Source organism: Leptodactylus fuscus, chromosome 10 (genome assembly GCF_031893055.1).
Source record: "Leptodactylus fuscus isolate aLepFus1 chromosome 10, aLepFus1.hap2, whole genome shotgun sequence".
Taxonomy (NCBI): Eukaryota; Metazoa; Chordata; class Amphibia; order Anura; family Leptodactylidae; genus Leptodactylus; species Leptodactylus fuscus.
In genome coordinates, this window is record NC_134274.1 from 65,167,596 (window position 1) to 65,188,054 (window position 20,459).

Here is a 20,459-nt window from a genome sequence, read left to right on the forward strand (position 1 = left end):
AAATGAAGCTAGTATTGTGGTGTAAAATTAGATTAGATAGTCTAAAGATGTGCCTTATTTATAATTCAGCATCAGCTACTGTGATAAATCCGATGCATTTAAGGGGAGCCTTCACACGGAGTAAACGCGCGTGTATTTTTGCAAAATACACGTGTAAAAATAAGACTCCCATTGACGTCAATGATATTTTTTACACCTGTAAAAATATGCCTGTAAAATGTCATTGAAGTCAATGGGAGTATTATTTTTACACGTGTATTTTTCAAAAATACACGTGCGTTTACTCCATGTGAAGGCTCCCTAAGACTGTTTAGTCTAAGTTTGTGCAATCTAACTATTAGACAGAATTAGTAAATGTGCCCCAAATTGTCTAGTGGGTTCACTAGAATGCCATACTATTTTTATGCCCTTGCATAGTGCACAGTACTACTTAAACACACTCTTGCTGGTGGGTCTTTGAAATACCTCTCAGCATGTGCCAGATTATTATTATTGTTATCATTAATTATTTTTATCAAGTAACCAAGAAAAAGACTGTTGCACTGGTGCAAGTAAATGATGTGGTGCACTCAGGGCTGGTTTTAGATAAAATTTGGCCCCGGAAAAAATTAGAAGAGGGGCCCCAAATGCCCCACCCTGGGCAATATATTAACAACACAGTCATATTCAATCAATTAAGAAGGTTGTGCATCACTTCCAGTTGCTTTGCTAGGGAACAAAAAAAAAAAAGATAATGTCACGGAGCAAAGGTATACGTCCTTCCTCCGGAGGATATCTTGAATCAACACGGACGCAAGAGGTCGGGAAATAACAGCAATTTATTGTAATCCACAAAGTTAGTAGCCGGCGGCGGTCACATCAACCGTAATAACAATAAGTCCACAGAAGTCACAATCCAATGATAGCTTTGGTTCCTTGGTCCTGTAACTAAATCCTGGCTCTCTGCAGAGCTGTGCACAGGCCGGCTAACCCATACTAACTGCAAGCTACAACTATATACTAAGACTGTTACACCTATATCTGTGGGTGGGAAGGGCTGAGTCACAGATCCTTCCCCCCTCACCTATACCAAGGAGAGCAGACTCCCTGTCTACTATGGACAATGCACCATCCAACATCTTCTTGGAGACACTGATCAGATTATCTCCACCCATTGTCCTCACTAGTTAGAGGTATTTGCATACAATGTGCTAACACACTAGACCCTAATCAGCCAACTACACATTGATGTATATAACAGGTTAGAGAATACATTCCACATGAAATATATATTACACATTGCCTATAGTATAGACTCTAACCATCCCGTGACAACCCCTCCCCCTCTCAAAACATGTGCATGACACAATTGGCCTACACAGGTAAATTGGGGAATGCACATCAGTCTCTATAGCTCATATGTCCTCCTGCCGGGTTAACCCATCCGCGTTCTGGTGTTGGTTCCCTCGGCGGTACTGAATGGTAAAGTTGTAGGGTTGAAGGGCTGGCATCTGGCAGAAAATCCGGTCGATCCATGTTGGCGTCTCTCTGAGCTTGGCTTCGGGTCACTGCTCCCACAAAGTGGCACTGTAGATTTCCAACATCGTTGCCTAACAGAACATCGGCCGGCAGCCCGCTCATCACACCAATTGTGCATCGTTTTGGTCCATAACCATAGTCGAGTTCCACGGTAGCTTTAGGAATACGTTTCCGAGTACCTCCTGCCAACTCGATAGAAAGGCCAGGGCCCTCCTCTAGGGCCTCGGGTCGAACCACTCGGGGGTCCGCTACCGTTAGGAAAGCTCCCGAGTCCCGGAATCCAACAACTGTTCGGCCATCCAGTAGGACCTCCTGCAAGTGCTTCCGCTGAAGGTTTGCGGGATGTGTGGTGGAAGGCTGAATCCCATAGACCCCTGGAGGTGGAACAGATGGGTCATTCATGGAGTCATCTGGAAATGGGGCCAAACTTTCTGTCCTAGGGGTGGTTCCCAGGTAGTGAATAGGCCGGGATGCCACGGTGGCCCGTGCCCCCATGTTAACAGGGCAACTAGCTTGCAAATGTCCAGGCCGCCCGCACCCAAAACATCTGCGCTCTAGCATTCTTCCAGTAGGTCGTTGTCTAGGGACAGGGTTGTTCATAGCTGGAGGCCGATGGGCTGGGGCAGGGGTAGAGGGGGAATTGTAATCCTGAGGCCGGGCACGAAAGGTGGGTGGCTGGATGAAGGGTGTCTGGCGGATTGTGGTAGTTTTCTGCTCCTCTGCAAACAACCTCTTCCACTGCGGCTTGATGGTCAGGCCCTCATCTGCAAGGGAAGCAGCTTGCTCAACTGTGGCTGGGTTCCGTTCCAGCACCCACTCACGAATCTCAGCGGGGCACTGGGAAAAGAACTGTTCCTTAAGTATGACTTGGAGGATCTTATCGACTGTGACAGCCTCCTCTCCTTCTAGCCAGCGCTTGCATGCTTGCTTCAACTTGTGGGCGAACATGTGGAAGGAACTTCCCCCATTGTAAGACAAAGAGCGGAACTGAACTCGGTAGGTCTCTGGAGTGACTGCATAATACTTCTGCACCGCTCTTTTAATGGCCTCATAGTCCCGCTGATCACTAGGGTCCGTGGCTCTGAGAGCTTCCGCAGCCCCATCTCGTAGGTGCCCCACCAGATACCAGACCCAATCCTTCTCTGGGACTTCCATCAGGTGGCACTGGTGTTCGAAGTCCTGAAAATATCCATCAACATCCCCAGCCGCTTCATCAAATGTCTTGAAGTGTTTATGGGAGACATATGGTGGTTCTCTCACTGTTGGGCTGGGGGTCGACGTTTGATTATAATTCCACGTAGTTATCTCAGCCATTCGCATTTCATGCGCCATTCTTTCCTTTTCATGCGCCATTCTCTGTTCCTCCTTCTCCGTTTCCTGAGCCCTCTGTAATGCTCTACTCCTTTGCTCTGCAGTTGCTCCTAGCCCCAGCACTGCCAATTCCTCCTCATACAAAACAACCCATCTGCTCTTTTGGGTCTGTACCTGCCACTCCTGTATCTCTACTGTCTCCTGGGGGTAGCCCTCCTCATGGTCGCTTTGCAGGGTCATCTCCTCCAGTGCCTCGATCAGTTGATCTTTCGTTCTTCCCTGGTAACTCAGGTTTAGTTCCCGGGCCCTTACTTGTAGACTTGCCATAGTCCAGTTCCTGTATTCTGAGGTTGTGGCTCCATTAATCGCTGAGCTGCTGTAGTCCATCTCGCTGTCCGCTGTTGATCCCACCGCTGTCAACCAGTTGTCACGGAGCAAAGGTATACGTCCTTCCTCCGGAGGATATCTTGAATCAACACGGACGCAAGAGGTCGGGAAATAACAGCAATTTATTGTAATCCACAAAGTTAGTAGCCGGCGGCGGTCACATCAACCGTAATAACAATAAGTCCACAGAAGTCACAATCCAATGATAGCTTTGGTTCCTTGGTCCTGTAACTAAATCCTGGCTCTCTGCAGAGCTGTGCACAGGCCGGCTAACCCATACTAACTGCAAGCTACAACTATATACTAAGACTGTTACACCTATATCTGTGGGTGGGAAGGGCTGAGTCACAGATCCTTCCCCCCTCACCTATACCAAGGAGAGCAGACTCCCTGTCTACTATGGACAATGCACCATCCAACATCTTCTTGGAGACACTGATCAGATTATCTCCACCCATTGTCCTCACTAGTTAGAGGTATTTGCATACAATGTGCTAACACACTAGACCCTAATCAGCCAACTACACATTGATGTATATAACAGGTTAGAGAATACATTCCACATGAAATATATATTACACATTGCCTATAGTATAGACTCTAACCATCCCGTGACAGATAAACATATATATCCCAGTACCAGGGAGAATTATTACGACTATACAGATAATAAAAGAAGTAAATACATTATACAAAGATCACTGGTACCAATAATACCAATGATAGTATGCTATCTGGGCCTTGTACATTGATACAAGGCTCAGATAACATAGTACCTATTACCCATTACCACTACATAGTGACACAAAGACAATAGTAGTGTACTACAAAGTAAAAGTGCTACCTTATGTGCTCAAAGCGTTAAGTGTCCACATTCTTCTATCCTAGTAAAAATCAGATCAATAAAAATAGACATTTAATAATACCTCTTTCTACCCCCCAAAACTGTAATAACAATCCACATGTGGCCCACACACAATAAAAATTGTGGGGCACATTTGACACAAAACCCTTCCTTGCACCAAATGTGGGCCACCAACCACCCCCATTATTTGCTTTGCTTGCCACATTGTGTAAATGTAGGTGGAGTGAGGCGGGCCAAGAACACCTTAGATTTGTTTTGTGGGCCGCTCCATAAATCTGCCGTGCCCTGCGCCTGTTGGGGTCTTTATTAAGACTAACGTATGAAAGAAAGATTATGAATGATAATCTGTTTTCCCTTAGCCCAAACAGCAGCACAACTGGGGTATTCCTGCCCCTAATGAGCTGTTAGGATAGGTGGAATTTTTAATTACGTAACAGCTTTTGACCCCTATAAGAGGCCGGAAGACATGCTCCTCCCTTGTGTTAGTAACAAGTATGATATACAGAGAGCAATTTATGCCAAGAGCTACACACACATACACAAAATCTGTACAATAGCACCTCTTAGGGAAGGAGCCTTGTGCTGCTGTTTGGGCTAAGGGAAAACAGATTATCATTCATAATCTTTCTTTCCCCCTACGCCCAACAGCAGCACAACTGGAGATTTAGCAAGTATTATCTCCCCTAGGGCGGGACCTCCTGGCAGGCTGATGCCAAGACGGAGTGCCCAAATGCTGTAGCATCGGCCGTACGCCAGTCCAATCTGTAGTGTTTGGCAAAAGTCAGCTGTGAGCTCCAAGAGGCTGCAGCACATATCTGCTCTAGAGAGAGGAACCGTGTTTCTGCCCATGATGTCGCCACTGATCGGGTGGCATGGGCTCGTAGGAAATCTGGAACAGGAAGATTCTGAGCCCGTAGGGAACAGCTGATAGCTTCTCTGATCCATCTAGACAGGGTTACCTTTGATGCTTTAGCGCCTCTATTGTGGCCAAACACATTAACCAGAAGATTCTCTGATCTTCGGAACGGTGCTGTACGGTCCAGGTAGATACGTAGTGCTCTTACCAGATCCAGTGTGTGTAGCTTCTCCTCCTGCTCAGTGGCAGGGGAGGGAAAGAAACCCGGTAGGGTGATCACTTGATTGGTGTTCTGAAGTGTGGGTACCTTCGGCAAGAATCCTGGGACGAACCTTAGCTGTACTCTGTCAGGAAAGAAAGTTATGAAAGGTTCGGAGGCTGCTAGAGCCTGCAATTCGCCAACCCTCTTGGCGGAGGTTATTGCCAACAGAAAGGTCACTTTAAATGACAGGTACTTCCAGTCCACTTCAGATAATGGTTCGAAGGGGGGCGCACATAGCCCTTGTAGAACCGCGGCCAGGTCCCACCTGGGGACAGGGGGCCGTATCTGGGGGCGGAGCCTGGCAGCCCCCCTAAGGAACTGTTTGACAAGAGGATCTTGTGATAACCGCGTCTCCAGGAGAGCAGATAGAGCTGACACTTGAACCTTGAGGGTGGCAGGTGCTAGTCCTCTCTCCAGGCCGTTCTGTAAGAACTCTAGGACTGCATCTCTGTCTGGATCGCGGTGGCTGCCTGTACACCAATCTCGGAATATCCGGGCGATCCTTTGGTAGCTCTGATTGGTTGCCTCTGCTCTTGAATGGGCTAAGGTACTTAGCACTCCCTGGGACAATCCTCTGTCTGCGCGTATGGCGCGGTTAGCCTCCAGGCAGTGAGGTTGAATTTGTCTAGGCCCAGGCACGGCCGACTGTTCAGTGACACCAGGTTCCTGACTGGTGGAAGCCTCCAGTAGTTCCCCCGACTCATAAGGATAAGGTCGGTGAACCATGCCCTTTTTGGCCAGAACGGCATGATCACTATCGCCGAAGTCTGGTCCTGCCTGAGTTTCGCCAATACCTTCGGTATCATCGGGATGGGAGGGAACACGTATGCCAGTTCGAACCTCCATGGTATTGACAGGGCATCCACAGCCAAAGGGTTGTCTTCCCGGTACAGGGAGCAAAACCTTTCTACTTTGGCATTGTGTTGGGTGGCCATCAGATCCACCTCGGGGAGACCCCACCTCCTGGTCAGGTAGTGGAAGATGTCCTGATTCAGGGACCATTCGCCTGCGGTCGGCCGGCCTCTGCTGAGTTGATCCGCTAGGATGTTCAGGCGGCCCTGGATATGTACCGCGGCCAGCTGGGAGAGGTTTCGTTCTGCCCAGGAGAAGATCAGGTTGGTGATTTGCATGAGCGAGGGGGACCTGGTTCCTCCCTGCTTGTTGATATAGTGGACTGTCGTCAGATTGTCTGATCTTACTTTGACCGCTTTCCCTCGTAGAAGTGGTGCAAATGACAGAAGGGCTCAATGAACTGCGGTAAGCTCACGCCAGTTGGATGAGTGCATCCTCTCCCGCTGATTCCATGTACCTTGAACCAGGGTCTCCCCCAGATGAGCTCCCCAGCCTGTGAGGGAGGCATCTGTAGTCAACAGGGTCCAGGTGGGCTGGACCGAGGACTTCCCATCTCGCAGATGGGTCCACCAGGGCAAGGTTTGACGGGTGCTGATGGTTAACTGGATTGGCTTCTGTAAACCTGAAGGACTGTGATTCCAGAATCTCAAGATCTCATTCTGTAGAGGACGCATATGCCATAGGGCCCAAGGAACTGCATCTAGGGCAGCGGACATCAATCCAAGGACCTTCATAGCCGTCCTGATGGTGACCTTCCGTGTGGAAGACAAATGATGTGCTGCCCGAGCAATTTTCCTTTTGCGAGGAGAGGGTAGAGAGACCGTCATGTTGAGAGAGTCTAGAATAAGTCCCAGGAACTGAACTCGTGTTGATGGCACCATCACTGACTTCTGCCAGTTTACCAGCCACCCCAGCTTGTCTAGCAGAGCTACGACAGTCTGCACCTGCATGGTAAGAACCTCCTTTGAATGAGCCTTCAGAAGCCAGTCATCCAGGTACGGGACTATGAATATGCCTTGAAGGCGCAGGGCGGCAGCGACCGGAGCTATAACCTTTGTGAAGGTGTGGGGGGCGGAGGATATGCCGAACGGGAGGGCTGCGAACTGGAAGTGCACCTCTTTCCCTTGTATGTCTACGGCAATCCTTAGGAACTTTCGGTGTGCCAGAAAGATGGGTACGTGGAGGTAGGCGTCCTTCAGGTCCAGAGTGACGAAGTGATCTCCAGGGTGCATGAAAGGTAGTACTGACCTTATGGTTTCCATGCGAAACCGCAGCCTGCGGATGAAGTGATTCAGATACCTGAGATCGATGATCATACGCCACTCGCCTGATGGCTTGGGGACCAAGAAGACTGGAGAGTAGACGCCTGTGCCTTGCTCTGCGCGAGGAACCATCTCTAGCGCGGCCTTGTCCACGTACTCCTGAATCAATCTCTCCAGATGAAGTTGTTTGGGGCCCTGAAGAGGGCGGGTTCTTACCATCTTCTCTGGCGGCTGGGAAACAAAATTAATTTTATAGCCTTCCTGGATCGTCTGGATGACCCAGGGGTCCCGAATATTCTGCCGCCAGGCCTCCACATAGTGGGAAAGACGACCGCCCACCCCAGGGGAGGGGGGGGGTAGGAAGGGGGGGGTGTACTGAGAGGGAATTAGAAGGGGGCATTCTTACGGCCACAAGATGAGCCCCGACCTCTTCCTCTCCCGGATCGCCGCTGGCCTCTGGTGCCTCTCCGCGTGCCTCTTCCTCGAAAGGAGGTACTCCGACCTTCAAGGGGCTGTGGCAGGTTCTTGCCCTTGGAGTCGGCCCAACCTTCCATGATGTGGTCGAGCTCCCTTCCGAACAGCCGTCCGGGCTCAAAGGGGAGACCACAGAGGCTATTTTTGGAAGTAAGGTCAGCCTTCCAGGGCTTCAGCCATAGGGGTCGGCGAGCCACAGTGCCATGGATCTAGCCGCCAGACGGGTCTGAAAATGGGTAGCCTCTGTCAGGTGATCCACCAACAGCGTGATGTCGGACACTGCTGCGAGGAGATCATCACGATCCACGCCGGAATCGATGTCCTTGGCCAGGGATGACAGTTCTGCGCGTAAGCCAGTTGCTACCTCATTCGCGACCATGCCCAAAGAGGCCTGGGCAGAGGCGGACGAATATACACGCCTCAAAGATCCTTCGACTCGGCGATCCATGGGGTCCCTGAGGCCCGAGCCGTCCTCTGATGGAAGGATGGAGCGCCTTGATAACTTGGCCATGGCGACGTCCACCTTTGGTGGGGGACCCCACGCCTTTAGTTGACTTTCAGAGACGGGAAAAAGTGCCTTGAAGCGTGTGGATGGCGCAAAGGATCTCTCCGGGTGCCTCCATTCGCCCTCCATCAGGCGGAGAAGAAGAAGACATTCTGAGGAGGAAGAAAAGGATACACTAACTACTTACTGCCCCAACCTCCCTCCCCCCCCGGCCATGTCCACCAAACCTTAGTCAGTGAAGACAGCTCTCCAGCAATGAAATGACCAGGGAGCTTCACCAACTGATGTGCTTGCAACCGGAGCGACAAGCACTAACTGAAGCTCTAGGGGGACTTAAATAGGCCAGGGGGCGGGGTTTTTCCCGGAGCCCCGCCCAGGGGGCAGGGGCTACAACGGAGCCAGAATCTCCATGAGAAAAGGGGAGGGGGGAGGACAGGGGGGAGGGGGGGATCCGGCAATGCTCGTGTCTAGGGGTTATTCTCTTTCCGTCCGCTGCGAGACCCGCGCACTGCGCATGCGCGGCGGACCCTGCTAGACGGCGGACCCGAGGAACCTGAGAAAGGTTCCTAGGTCTAGCGTTCCTATACCCGGGGAAAGCCCCGAACCGGCGCGCCAGGCAGACAGGAGCGCGCACGAGCCGGCAGGGTCCCCGCCGGGAGAAGAGGACCCCTGCTGAAAAAAGAAGAGGATGTCCAAGATAAAGATCTTCCGCTGTCAGGTACGGATGGGGGAGTGTAGTGGACCCCTATAGGAGGTCAGAACACCTGCTCCCCCCCTGACCACCTGTCCTGTCCCACAGGACAGAAAAAAACACAAGGGAGGAGCATGTCTTCCGGCCTCTTATAGGGGTCAAAAGCTGTTAGGTAATTAAAAATTCCACCTGTCCTAACAGCTCATTAGGGGCAGGAATACCCCAGTTGTGCTGCTGTTGGGCGTAGGGGGAAATGCCAGTCTTAAATCTACCCCAATGTGTCCTGCAATCATAATATTCTATGTAGATGTAGGATGGACCCCTCAGAATCATTTAGGCTAAGGCTAAGGTCACACGTAGCAGGCCACAGCAAAAAAGCAATGCGGGAAAACTGCAGTGGCAATACATTGCATTTTTTCCCTTCGCTCTTTTCACAGTAAGTCTGCAGAGGTTTCCTCTTCAGACTCTCTGCTTCCATTATACCTATTGCAACGGTTTTAGAAATCAAAGCTTTTCCGCAGCATATATTTTTCCACAATGCGTGAATGGGACTCAGCAGATTTGCTGTGACGTCTGCGCCACGTGGGGCCCTGGCCTGAATCTTGTAATTATACCACCGAGTTTTATGAGAAAATTGTTTGTAGATAACAGGAAACTTTTGTTGGGAATATTTTTGATGATAATACAGAGGTTCCCTGCTGACACCACCTGGTGAAATGAAATACTACAGACATAATAAAGAAAATAGAAGATCTCTACAAGAAAGCCTCATAAAGTAGAGCCAAACTGCTGCTTTTTTTTCTGTTTTGCCTCCCATAAAATTTTGGATAAAAAGCAAAAAAAGAAACAGCAAAAAAAGACGCCCTATGTGTCTAAATATCTCCGCAAAAGTTATTTAAATTTTTCGCAAAGTTTTGGATTTTAAATTTTTTTTCAGGTTTTCCACCAAATCAAGTTCTTAGCATCTATATTATAAGGCACCGCTTCACTGGTTCCAGCGCAGTTGGAATTTTCTCTCTAGCCTCCACCATTCCCGATGTGTGGTATACCAATTGGTATACCACATTGTATATTTAATATACTCAAGGAGAGCACATTTGCCTGTGTGTTTTATCCTCCCATCATTGTCTGATGTAATATTTAGCCTCAGCTACGTCAGAAGTGCAGTGTTAGGCAAAGGGTGTAATTAAGAGCTCCACTCAGAGGCAACTAGATCAGAATCACAACCATGCCTACTCCTATCTGACACCACTGTCCTGACTAGTGGCGTAACAAGGAATGGTGGGGCCCCGTGGTGAACTTTTGACATGGCCCCCCCCAAAGACTCCGACTGACTGCCCCCCTTTCTCCTACATTCCTGCACACACTATTATGCCCCATAGTGGCCCCTGTACACAGTATTATACCGTATAAATGCCCCTGTACACAGTATTATACCACATAGAAGCCCCTGCACACAGTATTATACCCTACAGTGGACCCCGGCACACACTATTATGTACTACATAATACTGTAATAAGTTTGATGCCTGGGGAAGAAGGGATTACAATGCCACATTCAGTGTCAATGAAGATTGTTCTCACAGTTCTCACTTAAAACAGTCTTCACAGACATTGAATGTCGCACTTGTAACCTCTTCTTCCCCAGGCAGCAGAAAGAGCTGCAGGCAGCTCTCAGAACAGTACTGTGTGCTGACAGCCTGCCCTGAACACGTGGGTTAACCTCACCAGTCTCCACTAACTCTCCAGAAGTCCTCAGCGCTGCTCTGCTCACTCCATAAAATGATCTCATGCACAGGTTCATCTTCTTCCTGCACGATGTCTCCGCCCCTCCCCCATTGTCAGGACGCACACTGAGGCCCTCCCCTGCCCGGAACCTGACACCATTGATGGCCTCAGGCCTCAATAAGTAAAATTTATTGTTTATTTCTTTTTTGGGCATATTAACTAGTGAGGGGGCCCGGGCCTCAGGTGTCGGGCCCTGTGGCAGCTGCTACTATTGTTACCATGGAATTTATTAGAGATGAGTGAACACTAAAATGTTCGAGGTTCGAAATCCAATTCGAACAGCCGCTCACTGTTCGACTGTTTGAACGGGTTTCGAATCCCATTATAGTCTATGGGGAACATATACTCATTAAGGGGGAAACCCAAATCCGTGTCTTGAGGGTCACCAAGTCCACTATGACACCACAGGAAATGATACCAACACCTCTGGAATGACACTGGGACAGCAGGGGAAGCATGTCTGGGGGCATCTAACACACCAAAGACCCTCTATTACCCCAACATCACAGCCTAACAACTACACACTTTACACATTCAAAAAAAAACCTCTATCAAAGTGGGAAAATACCTGGAAACCTTCTTTACTCCCCAAATGGATGGACACAAACCCCAATTTAAGCTCAACAAACAGTAACAACCACCCCTTTAAACCACGTTCCCCATGACAACCACGGATGGAACAGGCAATGGGAAATCCTTCAGTCCTCACCCTCAACTGTCATTGTGGGTGTGTGTGTGTGTGTGTGTGTGTGTGTGTAGTGGTAAGACCTTCCAAAATTCACTTTTATGGTCCTTAACGTGAGCCCTTCAAAACAAAGTTACAGGACCTTAAGTTGAGCTACCAGCAGAGATTGAGGCCCTTGGCATGAGTAGAGCCTTGCACCAGCAGTGTTTTTGGCCCTTGGAGTGAGTAGAGCCTTCAAAATAAAATGCTTTTGGCCCTTGGAGTGAGTAGAGCCTTGCACCAGCAGTGTTTTTGGCCCTTGGAGTGAGTAAAGCCTTGCACCAGCAGAGTTTTAGCCCCTTTAAAACTCTTTGCCCCTAAAACAGTGGTTTCAGAACCATCACTCTCATTGCGTTGGATTGATGCAGTGGATTGGACTGAGGACCCAGACATTGACCTTCATTTTGACTGTCAAATTGATAACATTTTGGCATCAAGTCCTAGGGGTAACTTTTATTTAGAGGACCACAAAGGGGGAGAATTGGCTGAAACCACTACTACTGGTAATGGTCCTCTAATATCGGACTCTACATTACCTTTACAGGGTTCTGATCAGGTGTTAATTGTTCAAACAACATGTTCCAGTACTTTACATGTAGATCAGAAACACTTTCCCTTCCGACACCAAGTTTAACCAAGCTTCACCATCATCATGCTGCTGAGATGGAGCCACAAAAGGAAATCTTGCCTTCAAAGGCATGTCCTGGAGCTGCGACTGAGCCAACTGTAAACACATAGTCCTTTTGAAGTGAACAAAATTCACCAGCAGTGTTTTTGGCCCTTAGGGTGAGTTGAGCCTTGCACCAGCGTGTGTCCCGTAACATCAGGCGGGCCCTAAGTTCTGCGCTTTGCACAAAAGTTTCACTTGACCACCGACGAATGGACAAGTGCATGTGGCCAGGGATGCTACATCTCAATCACGGCATACTGGCTGAATGTAGTTGAGGCTGGGACCGGGTCGCAAACTGTGGCGGCCTGCCTTCTCTCCCCGCCCATTATTCCTGGCAGGAGTGCTGAAACACCACCCTCTTCCTCCTCCGCCGTTAAGTGGACCCCAGCTACGAGCTGGAAACGCTGCAACATTGGTGTGAGGAGAAGTCAGCAGGCCGTGCTGAAGCTCATGAGCTTGGGGGACAGACAGCACACTGCCTCTGAGGTCAGGGATGCCATCCTGGATGAGATGGCAATTTGTTTTTCCCTGCTGCCCCTGGGGCCAGGCTTTTTTGTCTTGTTGGAGGGCTCTGGAGCTTGCCAGCCTCCAACACGTTCCATGCCTGGCCCACGTGTTCAATGTAGTGGTGCAACAGTTTTTAAAATCATACCCCAAATTAGCGGAGGTAAGGGTGAAAGTGCGGCACTTGGATACCCACTTTGGCAAGTCTACACTAGCCGCTGCTAGCCTCAAAACACTCCAGAAAGGCCTACATCTGCCAACACCGGCTGTTGTCTGTCGTCCACACACGCTGAAACCCTACATACCATATCTTGACCAGAGTGTGTGAGCTGCACAGACCTTTGATGGAGTTCCATCTACAAAACCCAAGGGTTCCTGAAAGTCAGCTCCCTCAGTTTCTGCACCATGAGTTTCCATGGGTGGCAGAGTTATGGCTAGAGGCAGAGGCATGGATAGGGGTGATGTCTAGGGGCAAAAGCAGTGTGGATGTGGAGGCAAGCTAAGCAGCAAAAACTGGGGATACAAGCTGAGGCATGGACTGGGGTGATGTTTAAGGGCGAAAGCAGTGTAGATGTGTAGGGAAGCTAAGCAGCAAAAACAGTGGGTAGAGGCAAAGGCATGCAAAACTCTACCCTGTTGGAAGACTTATTCCTAGGTCTGGGACACGTTAATGGCCCCCCTGGACAAATTACCGCCACTCAGGGGCCTAGTGTCACCGGAGGGACAAGTATAGGCGCATGTTGTGGGAATACCTGGCCGACCCAAGCTCTGTCTTCTCTGATACCTCTGTGCTCTACAGCCTACACTTATTTTCTCACCTTTTTTTCTGCAATACACACCATTTGTGAAGTTCCTTTGGGATCTCAGAGGAAGTGACCTCAGTGCTGAGAAACACATCTGAGTCCCCTTGGCAATATGCATTAAGAGAACCCTGGAACAACCAAATGTAGTGAGCTAGCATAGAGCATGGCTAAATGCAGAGAAATAAGTTGGACCACTTCCACAGATGGTAACTTCAGTGCTGGAGTTGTCAATGGACAGTGTAACGGGATTAGCTGGTGGATCGCTGTCTTGACCACTTTTTGGCACAAAATGAAAGTGCAATCCAGCCAAGTATGGTGCAAGGATATGATGCAAGGACACCTACATATCTGTCTGACACATTGGGGAGTTCACCCCCATCCGCCCTTTTGGCCTGCACCATCATGAGCCTCTTCCCAGCCACTCCCCATCTCCCTGGCATTTCATTGCAGCGCAAACCACCCACATGCCCAAGCCTTTAATGGCCTCATCTCAAAACTGCTGGCCCTGGAGATGTTGGCGTTTAGGCTTCTGGATACCCAGGTCTTCTATCACCAGATGGCACCTCCCTATGCTGGGCCTAGCCGTTACTACTTCTCTTGGTGTGCTGTCCCTGCCTTGCACCTGCATGTGTCCCATAACATCAGTCGGGCCCAGAGCTCTGCGCTTTGCTGCAAGGTCCACTTGACCACCGACACATGGACAAGTGCCTGTGGTCAGGGATGCTGCTTATCTTTAATGACAGGCAGGGTGAATGTAGTGGAGTCTGGTCCCGGGGTGCAAACTGGGGTGGCCTATCTCCTCTCCGAGCCCAAAATTCATGGCAGGAGTTCACTGAAAGCCTACTACGCTGCAACCTCCACCCCAGCTACTAGCGGCAAACACTGTAACACTGGCGTAGGGAGATATCAGAAGGACGTGCTGAAGCTCATCAGCTTGGGGTACAGAGAGCACACTGCCTCCGAGGTCACGGATGCCATCCTGGCTGAGATGGCAATGTTTTTTTTCCCTGCTACACCTGGGGCCTGGCATTTTTGCACCTGTGATAATGGCCGGAACCTGGTAGCAGATCTGGAGCTTGCCAGACTCAAACACGGTCCACACATGGCCCACGTTTTCAACTTGTTGGTGCAATGCTTCTTTGAAACCTACACCATTGTGCCTGATATACTGGTCAAAGTGTGGCCATTTCGTAAGTGAGAAGTAGCCTCTGCTAGGCAGAAAACATTCAGAGCACACTCCTCTCATCTTCGCACCGTTGGCTGGCGGAGGAAGACGAGGGGGATGGAGTGGCATCTGATGTCCCTGTCCCACACGAGGCTTGAGGGTGCACTTCAGTGCATCCCATTGCTTCACAACAGATGGTGTGAAGGGGAGTGGAAAATGCAGGAAATGGAGAGTGACCCTTACAGTTGGGGGCAGCAAAGTCATGCCAAGTAACACACTGGCACACATGGCTGACTTGATGTCTGGTTGCTTTTCAAGAGTCAAACGCATACTTCACATCATGTAGAGCAAATAATACTGGATTTTTGCAAGTCTCGAACCCCAGTATAGGTCTAATGTTTGTTCCTTTGTTATATTAGGGGAGATGAAAAAAAAAATTGCTAAAATGATTGGTTTAGCGTACATAGTCTGACAATTAATGTGTATCCCACTTAGTGTTGGTGGGGATACACACTGTCACAACCTGGCTAAAGCTTCTATAGCTGTTAATAAAGTTTACTTAACTTTATAGTATCCAAAAAGAGAGCTGGTACCGACAGAGAGCAAGACAAATGTCAACAAAAGCTGTGAGCTCTGAACATCCGCAGTGACTTTGGCGTCATTGTAAGGGAGCGGGTGGTAATAAATAACTTGGCAGTGCCTAAAACCCAAAAAGCTTAAAACTATATTTAGATTAAGATACACAAATGTCACTTTTTAGGAGCATGTCATGAGACAAGCTGATAAGATCTTCCTTTGTCCAGTGATATTTGAAAGTTAATAGCTGCCTTCATTTTAGTTAAGAACAAGGTGCAGACAGTTTAGAACATGTCGTCTTCATTGTCAGAATCCTCTATATAGGTAATGGGTTTTTTTGCCCGAGCTGTCTGGGAACGAGCTGGTGCAGCACTGACAATGAGTTCTGAATCGGACAAGTTGACATCAAAGTCATCGCATGCGCAGTCGGCTCTGCCTAGGCCGGATGCCTAGGCAGAGTGAATTCCACCCGGAAGAAGACGCGGGGATGCAGCGCGGAGAAGACTTCAGAAAGGTAAGAGAAGAACCAGTGTTGATTGGCAGAATGTATAGCATTCTGCCAATCAACGCTGGTTCTGCATCGAACCTTAAACTTCGAACAGCTAGTAGTGTTCGATCGAGTACGAGTATTTCAAATACCGTAGTATTCGATCGAACACCTACTCGATCGAACACTACTCGCTCATCTCTAGTTTTATTCCAAAATCTGAATCAGAGTCAGAATCGGAATTCTTTCTCTTGCGTGGCTTTGCAGCCTTCTTGGGAGGAGCAATATCATCGTCAGAATCTTCTATATGCTTGGATGCAGCAGATTTAGAAGACTTTGGCTTAGACAGTGCATCAATGATGGATGGCTGCTTGTCTTTCTTTGCAGCAACGGACTCTGTCTTCCTGGCACGTTTTTTTAGGAGCAGGTTTTTCTGCACCCACTTTCACTGGGGCAGAGTGTAGTTTTTTTCTTGGTGGCTGCTGGAGCAGTGACAGTGGGCACTGATGGTTTTACTGGGGCCTCATCATCACTGTCAAGTATAATGGATGCAACTGGTTTAGGTGGTTCAGGGGCTTTCACAGGAACAGTTTCTTTGACTTTGTCTGGAGTAGGATCTTTCTATAGGAATTAGTACTGACAACCTGGTTGAATATAGCAATAGCCTGAGATTTATGATGTATGTATCCCCAAATTATTTGGGGAATTAGCACTGACAACCTGGGTGAATATGGCAAGAGCCTGAGATGTAGGGTGAATGTATTTCCAAATTATTTGGGGAATTAACAGTCAGAACCTGGCACTATATGCCAATAACAATAAATGAGGGTGGTATGAAGGCCCCAATTTCTTTAGGGAATTGACAATGACAACCTGGGTGAATATGGCAGGAGCCTGAGATGTAGGGTGTATGTATCCCCAAATTATTTGGGGAATTAGCACTGACAACCTGGGTGAATATGGCAAGAGCCTGAGATGTAGGGTGTATGTATCCCCAAATTATTTGGGGAATTAGCACTGACAACCTGGGTGAATATAGCAATAGCCTGAGATGTAGGGTGAATGTATCCCCAAATAATTTGGGGATTTAACACTGACAACCCACGTGAATATTCCAGTGTATACAAGTTAGGTGTGGGGGCACACTTTCATACCCTATATACCCTTAATCCACATTCTATGGGCTGAGGCTGGGCACACTGTTAGAACGTGTATTGAGAGTATACGGGCTGAGCATTTCAGTTTATGCCAGTTAGTTCCGGGGGGTACACTGTTAGAACGTGGATTAAGGGTATATAGAGTATGTGGGAATACACTTTCAGTGTATCCCACTTAGTATTATCACCACCGCGGAAAGCTGTGTAGCGCTGATGCAGCCTGTGAATCCCACGTTAGCGTTACTGGGTAGACCCTGTGACATTCTTTTTTTTAATTCTCCCTTCAATGTAGCTCTTAAAAGAGCTGTTGGTTTTCTTCTCCTCTCCTATCCTATCCCTGCCTAGCAGAATCTAATCCCTATCTAAATTGACGGAGAACTCCGTCCCTGACAAAGTGCAAGCTCTGACTGACTCGAAAATGGCCGCCGCTGTTCAGAGGTCACATGTTTTCGGCAGCCAATGGGTTTTTAGTATTTTTTTTCAATGTCCCTGTTGTTGTACTTCCTGTCCCACCTCCCCTGCGCTGTTATTGGTGCAAAAAAAGCGCCAGGGAAGGTGGGAGGGGAATCGAGTTTTTAGTCAGTTTACCACGCGGTGTTCGATTCGATTCGAACATGGCGAACAGTGTGATATCCGATCGAACATGTATTCGATAGAACACTGTTCGCTCATCTCTAGTATTTATTAAATAATATTTAATTAAAATGTGGCACATCTTTTGACAGTAGCAAACCTGTAAGTAAAATCCATGCCAGCTATAAGATGGTGTAGATTTGTGCTATAAATTTCTACCATGAATTGCAGTATATATATTAGATAAGCCTTGCTGCAACCCTCTCAAACACTTTTTTTTTTTTTTTTTTTTTAAAGTGCCAAGATTGGTAAAAATGTATCCATTTACACACATTTTTGTACAAATCTGGCTACTGCAAAAAAATAAGCAGCTTAATAAATTCTCCCCTTTATTTTTCTCTTGTATTACCATACCAATATATTTATTGTTTAAAAAAATACTGTTGTAAGATATTAAAAAACATTGGTGCACTTTTATCAATGACCGTAGCTCTTTAGAGTTTAGCTTTGCTAACAGTGGCTCTTAGCTCTGGATATCTATCAATCAGACGCTGTGCTTCCCTCCAACCGGTCATGAGGGCTCCATGTGTTGTCGAATAGTAGTTTCTTTCTGTGGCTTCTCCAGCAAATAGAACCTGCATTGGCTAAAAAAAACCAAAACATAGAATTAAGACTAAGCATATGTAACATATATGTGCTACTTATACGATACTGAAAATACAATACACATGGTCCATAACATTAACATTTTACAAATACCAAGATATATTTGTATGATAATGAGGTATAATAGCCCAAAGGCACAATATTGTTCTTACATGCATATGATACCACAAGGGACATAACAAAAAAACAAAAACAGAGAAACATCAGGAAAGATACCAAAGAAGGGGAGCTAGGAGGAAAAAAGAAAGAACCATCAGCTCTATCCTAGTAGTGATTTCAATATTAAAAAATATATTTTGTGGCATTTCTATTGAAGAGTTTGCAAATTGTTAAAAATTGGTACATTGGTATGTGTGGATGTACTCATGACATGTATTTTTGAATATTATTTTTCATATTATGGCTGGATAAATAGTGTGATAGGTATAGATCAGTGTATAACATTGGAATGCGCGGTCCATGTATTTTTTTTTTTTATCTAATATGTCGGATGTGAAATATTGTGTAGTTTGACTACTAAGAGCATTAAAGGTATATATCTAAACACATAGCTCGAGCGAAATTCACATCAGCGCTGGCCTATCCATTGTTCTTGTCAGTCAGTGGAGCAGAACAGTAGATAAGTAGACTGCTGAAATAGAAGTCACTTGAAGACTCCACACAAGTGTGAACATGGCCTTATGAGCCTGCTATAATCATGAAGACAGTCTGTCCCAAAACAGCCAGTGGATTGAGAAATCATAATTTACACCAGAACCCCACCACCACCACCATACTCACAAGTGTTCATGTCCTCTTCTACTAGGTGTCACTTCCCTTGCAAGGGAGCTGGCGCCTTGCGCATTAGATCGCCAGCAGAAGAAAACACAAGCAGCGGGCCTCCCATGAATGTGCAATAGAACGGCCCTACTGTGCAGGCGTGGGCAGAAGAGGAGACAGCAGCACCGACAAAAGTGATCTCCAGGACAAGAAGATAGGTAAGCATGATGGAGGGGTTTGGGGGGCTGATTTAGTTAGTTAGGTAGGTAGGGCTAGTAGTCCACAGGCTAGCTAGTGAAATGTAAGGGAGAGAGTGAGAGGGAGGATTTGAGTGAACTGCAATGCATCATGGGAGTTGTAGGCTAAGAACGCAGTAGGAAGCTACCCATGTAAACTAATGCAGAGAATACCAGGAGCGCCAAGACAAACCCAGAACCCACTCAAAACACTGCTTAAGGTATTTGGGTGCATTTATTAAACCACTGGTAACACTAACAGATATTTTTTAGAAATGTTTTTTTGCCTGGAAAACCCCCTTAACTAGAGTGCTGGTATTGAGTTACAATATGATATTCAGTTACAGTAATGGTAGTACACAGTAGTCACAGTGCATTGGTGTTTTTCAGTTTACAGTGTGGCAGTGTTATCCTGTCACAATATGGCAGTATTATTCAATCACTATTTCACATACACATTCCAGTTTCTGGTATTGCATCGTGTGCCCTGCAATTCCCAACAGACCAGTCCACACCACTGAACACCAGGACCTAGATTACTTTTACGGCACTAAAACTAATGTCCAATAATAAACAATAGGATTGCTTATCTTCTTCATTATGGCGCCAGTACATGGGCATTAGTGACCATGGGTAATGCTTATGCTTTTCTGCTATTTGTTGGGCTGCACCTGCACTTGCCATTGCTTGGATGTGCAAGACCAGTTACAGCTCAGCAATTAATGGTGGACCATGAATGTTACCTGCGTCTGTCACTGCACATGAAAAAGTCACTGGCAAATCATGACGATAATTGGCAGCTTTTAATGGGCTTTGTCAGGCTTTTGCTAGTTTTTATTTATTTTAAATATAGTTTTGTTGGAATAAAATATTTTTTTTACATAAGTACAGTATATTGCAGACTCAAATAAATTAGCAGTGATACAACATACGTTACCTTTAGAGCTTCTTTGTCTGTAGGCAGTGGCTCTGCTAGGTTGTTCACATCTATACCAGAGCTGCCCACTGCTACATAGCTGTAGGAGCCACCAGTATATGGCTGACTATGCCACTGAGAACGCAGAATGCTTATTGGTGGAGGCAGCTCGGGATTCCCTAGATTAAGTGAGAAACAATCATCTTACTTATGTGTTTCTGAAACAATGCTGAATGTACAAAATAATTATTACATTGTATTAAAACAGAGTCACGGTAACATGGATAAAAAGTCCACATGTTGAAGCCACACTGCTTATGTGACATGGTAAAAAACAAAGCTGACATGTAGATTAGCTACTAATCTACTACACTATTAAAATCGATATTCAAATGGTTACTCAGCCTTAAAGGGATTCTACCACTGAATATATTCCTCTCTTACCTTTAGAC

At 47.3% G+C, this 20,459-nt stretch overlaps 1 protein-coding gene across 1 annotated transcript in view; it reads right to left on the reverse strand.

Moving 5' to 3' along the window:
• Positions 1-17,818: 17,818 nt before the first annotated feature.
• LOC142183479 (peroxisomal N(1)-acetyl-spermine/spermidine oxidase-like) overlaps positions 17,819-20,459 on the reverse strand; it is a 28,443-nt gene continuing 25,802 nt past the window's right edge. The window contains exons 6-7 of the mRNA XM_075258583.1: positions 20,029-20,186; positions 17,819-18,074 (exon numbers count right to left, since the gene is read on the reverse strand). Coding sequence (XP_075114684.1) covers positions 17,925-18,074; positions 20,029-20,186 — 308 coding nt within the window. The 3' untranslated portion in view covers positions 17,819-17,924. The remainder of the gene's footprint in view (positions 18,075-20,028; positions 20,187-20,459) is intronic.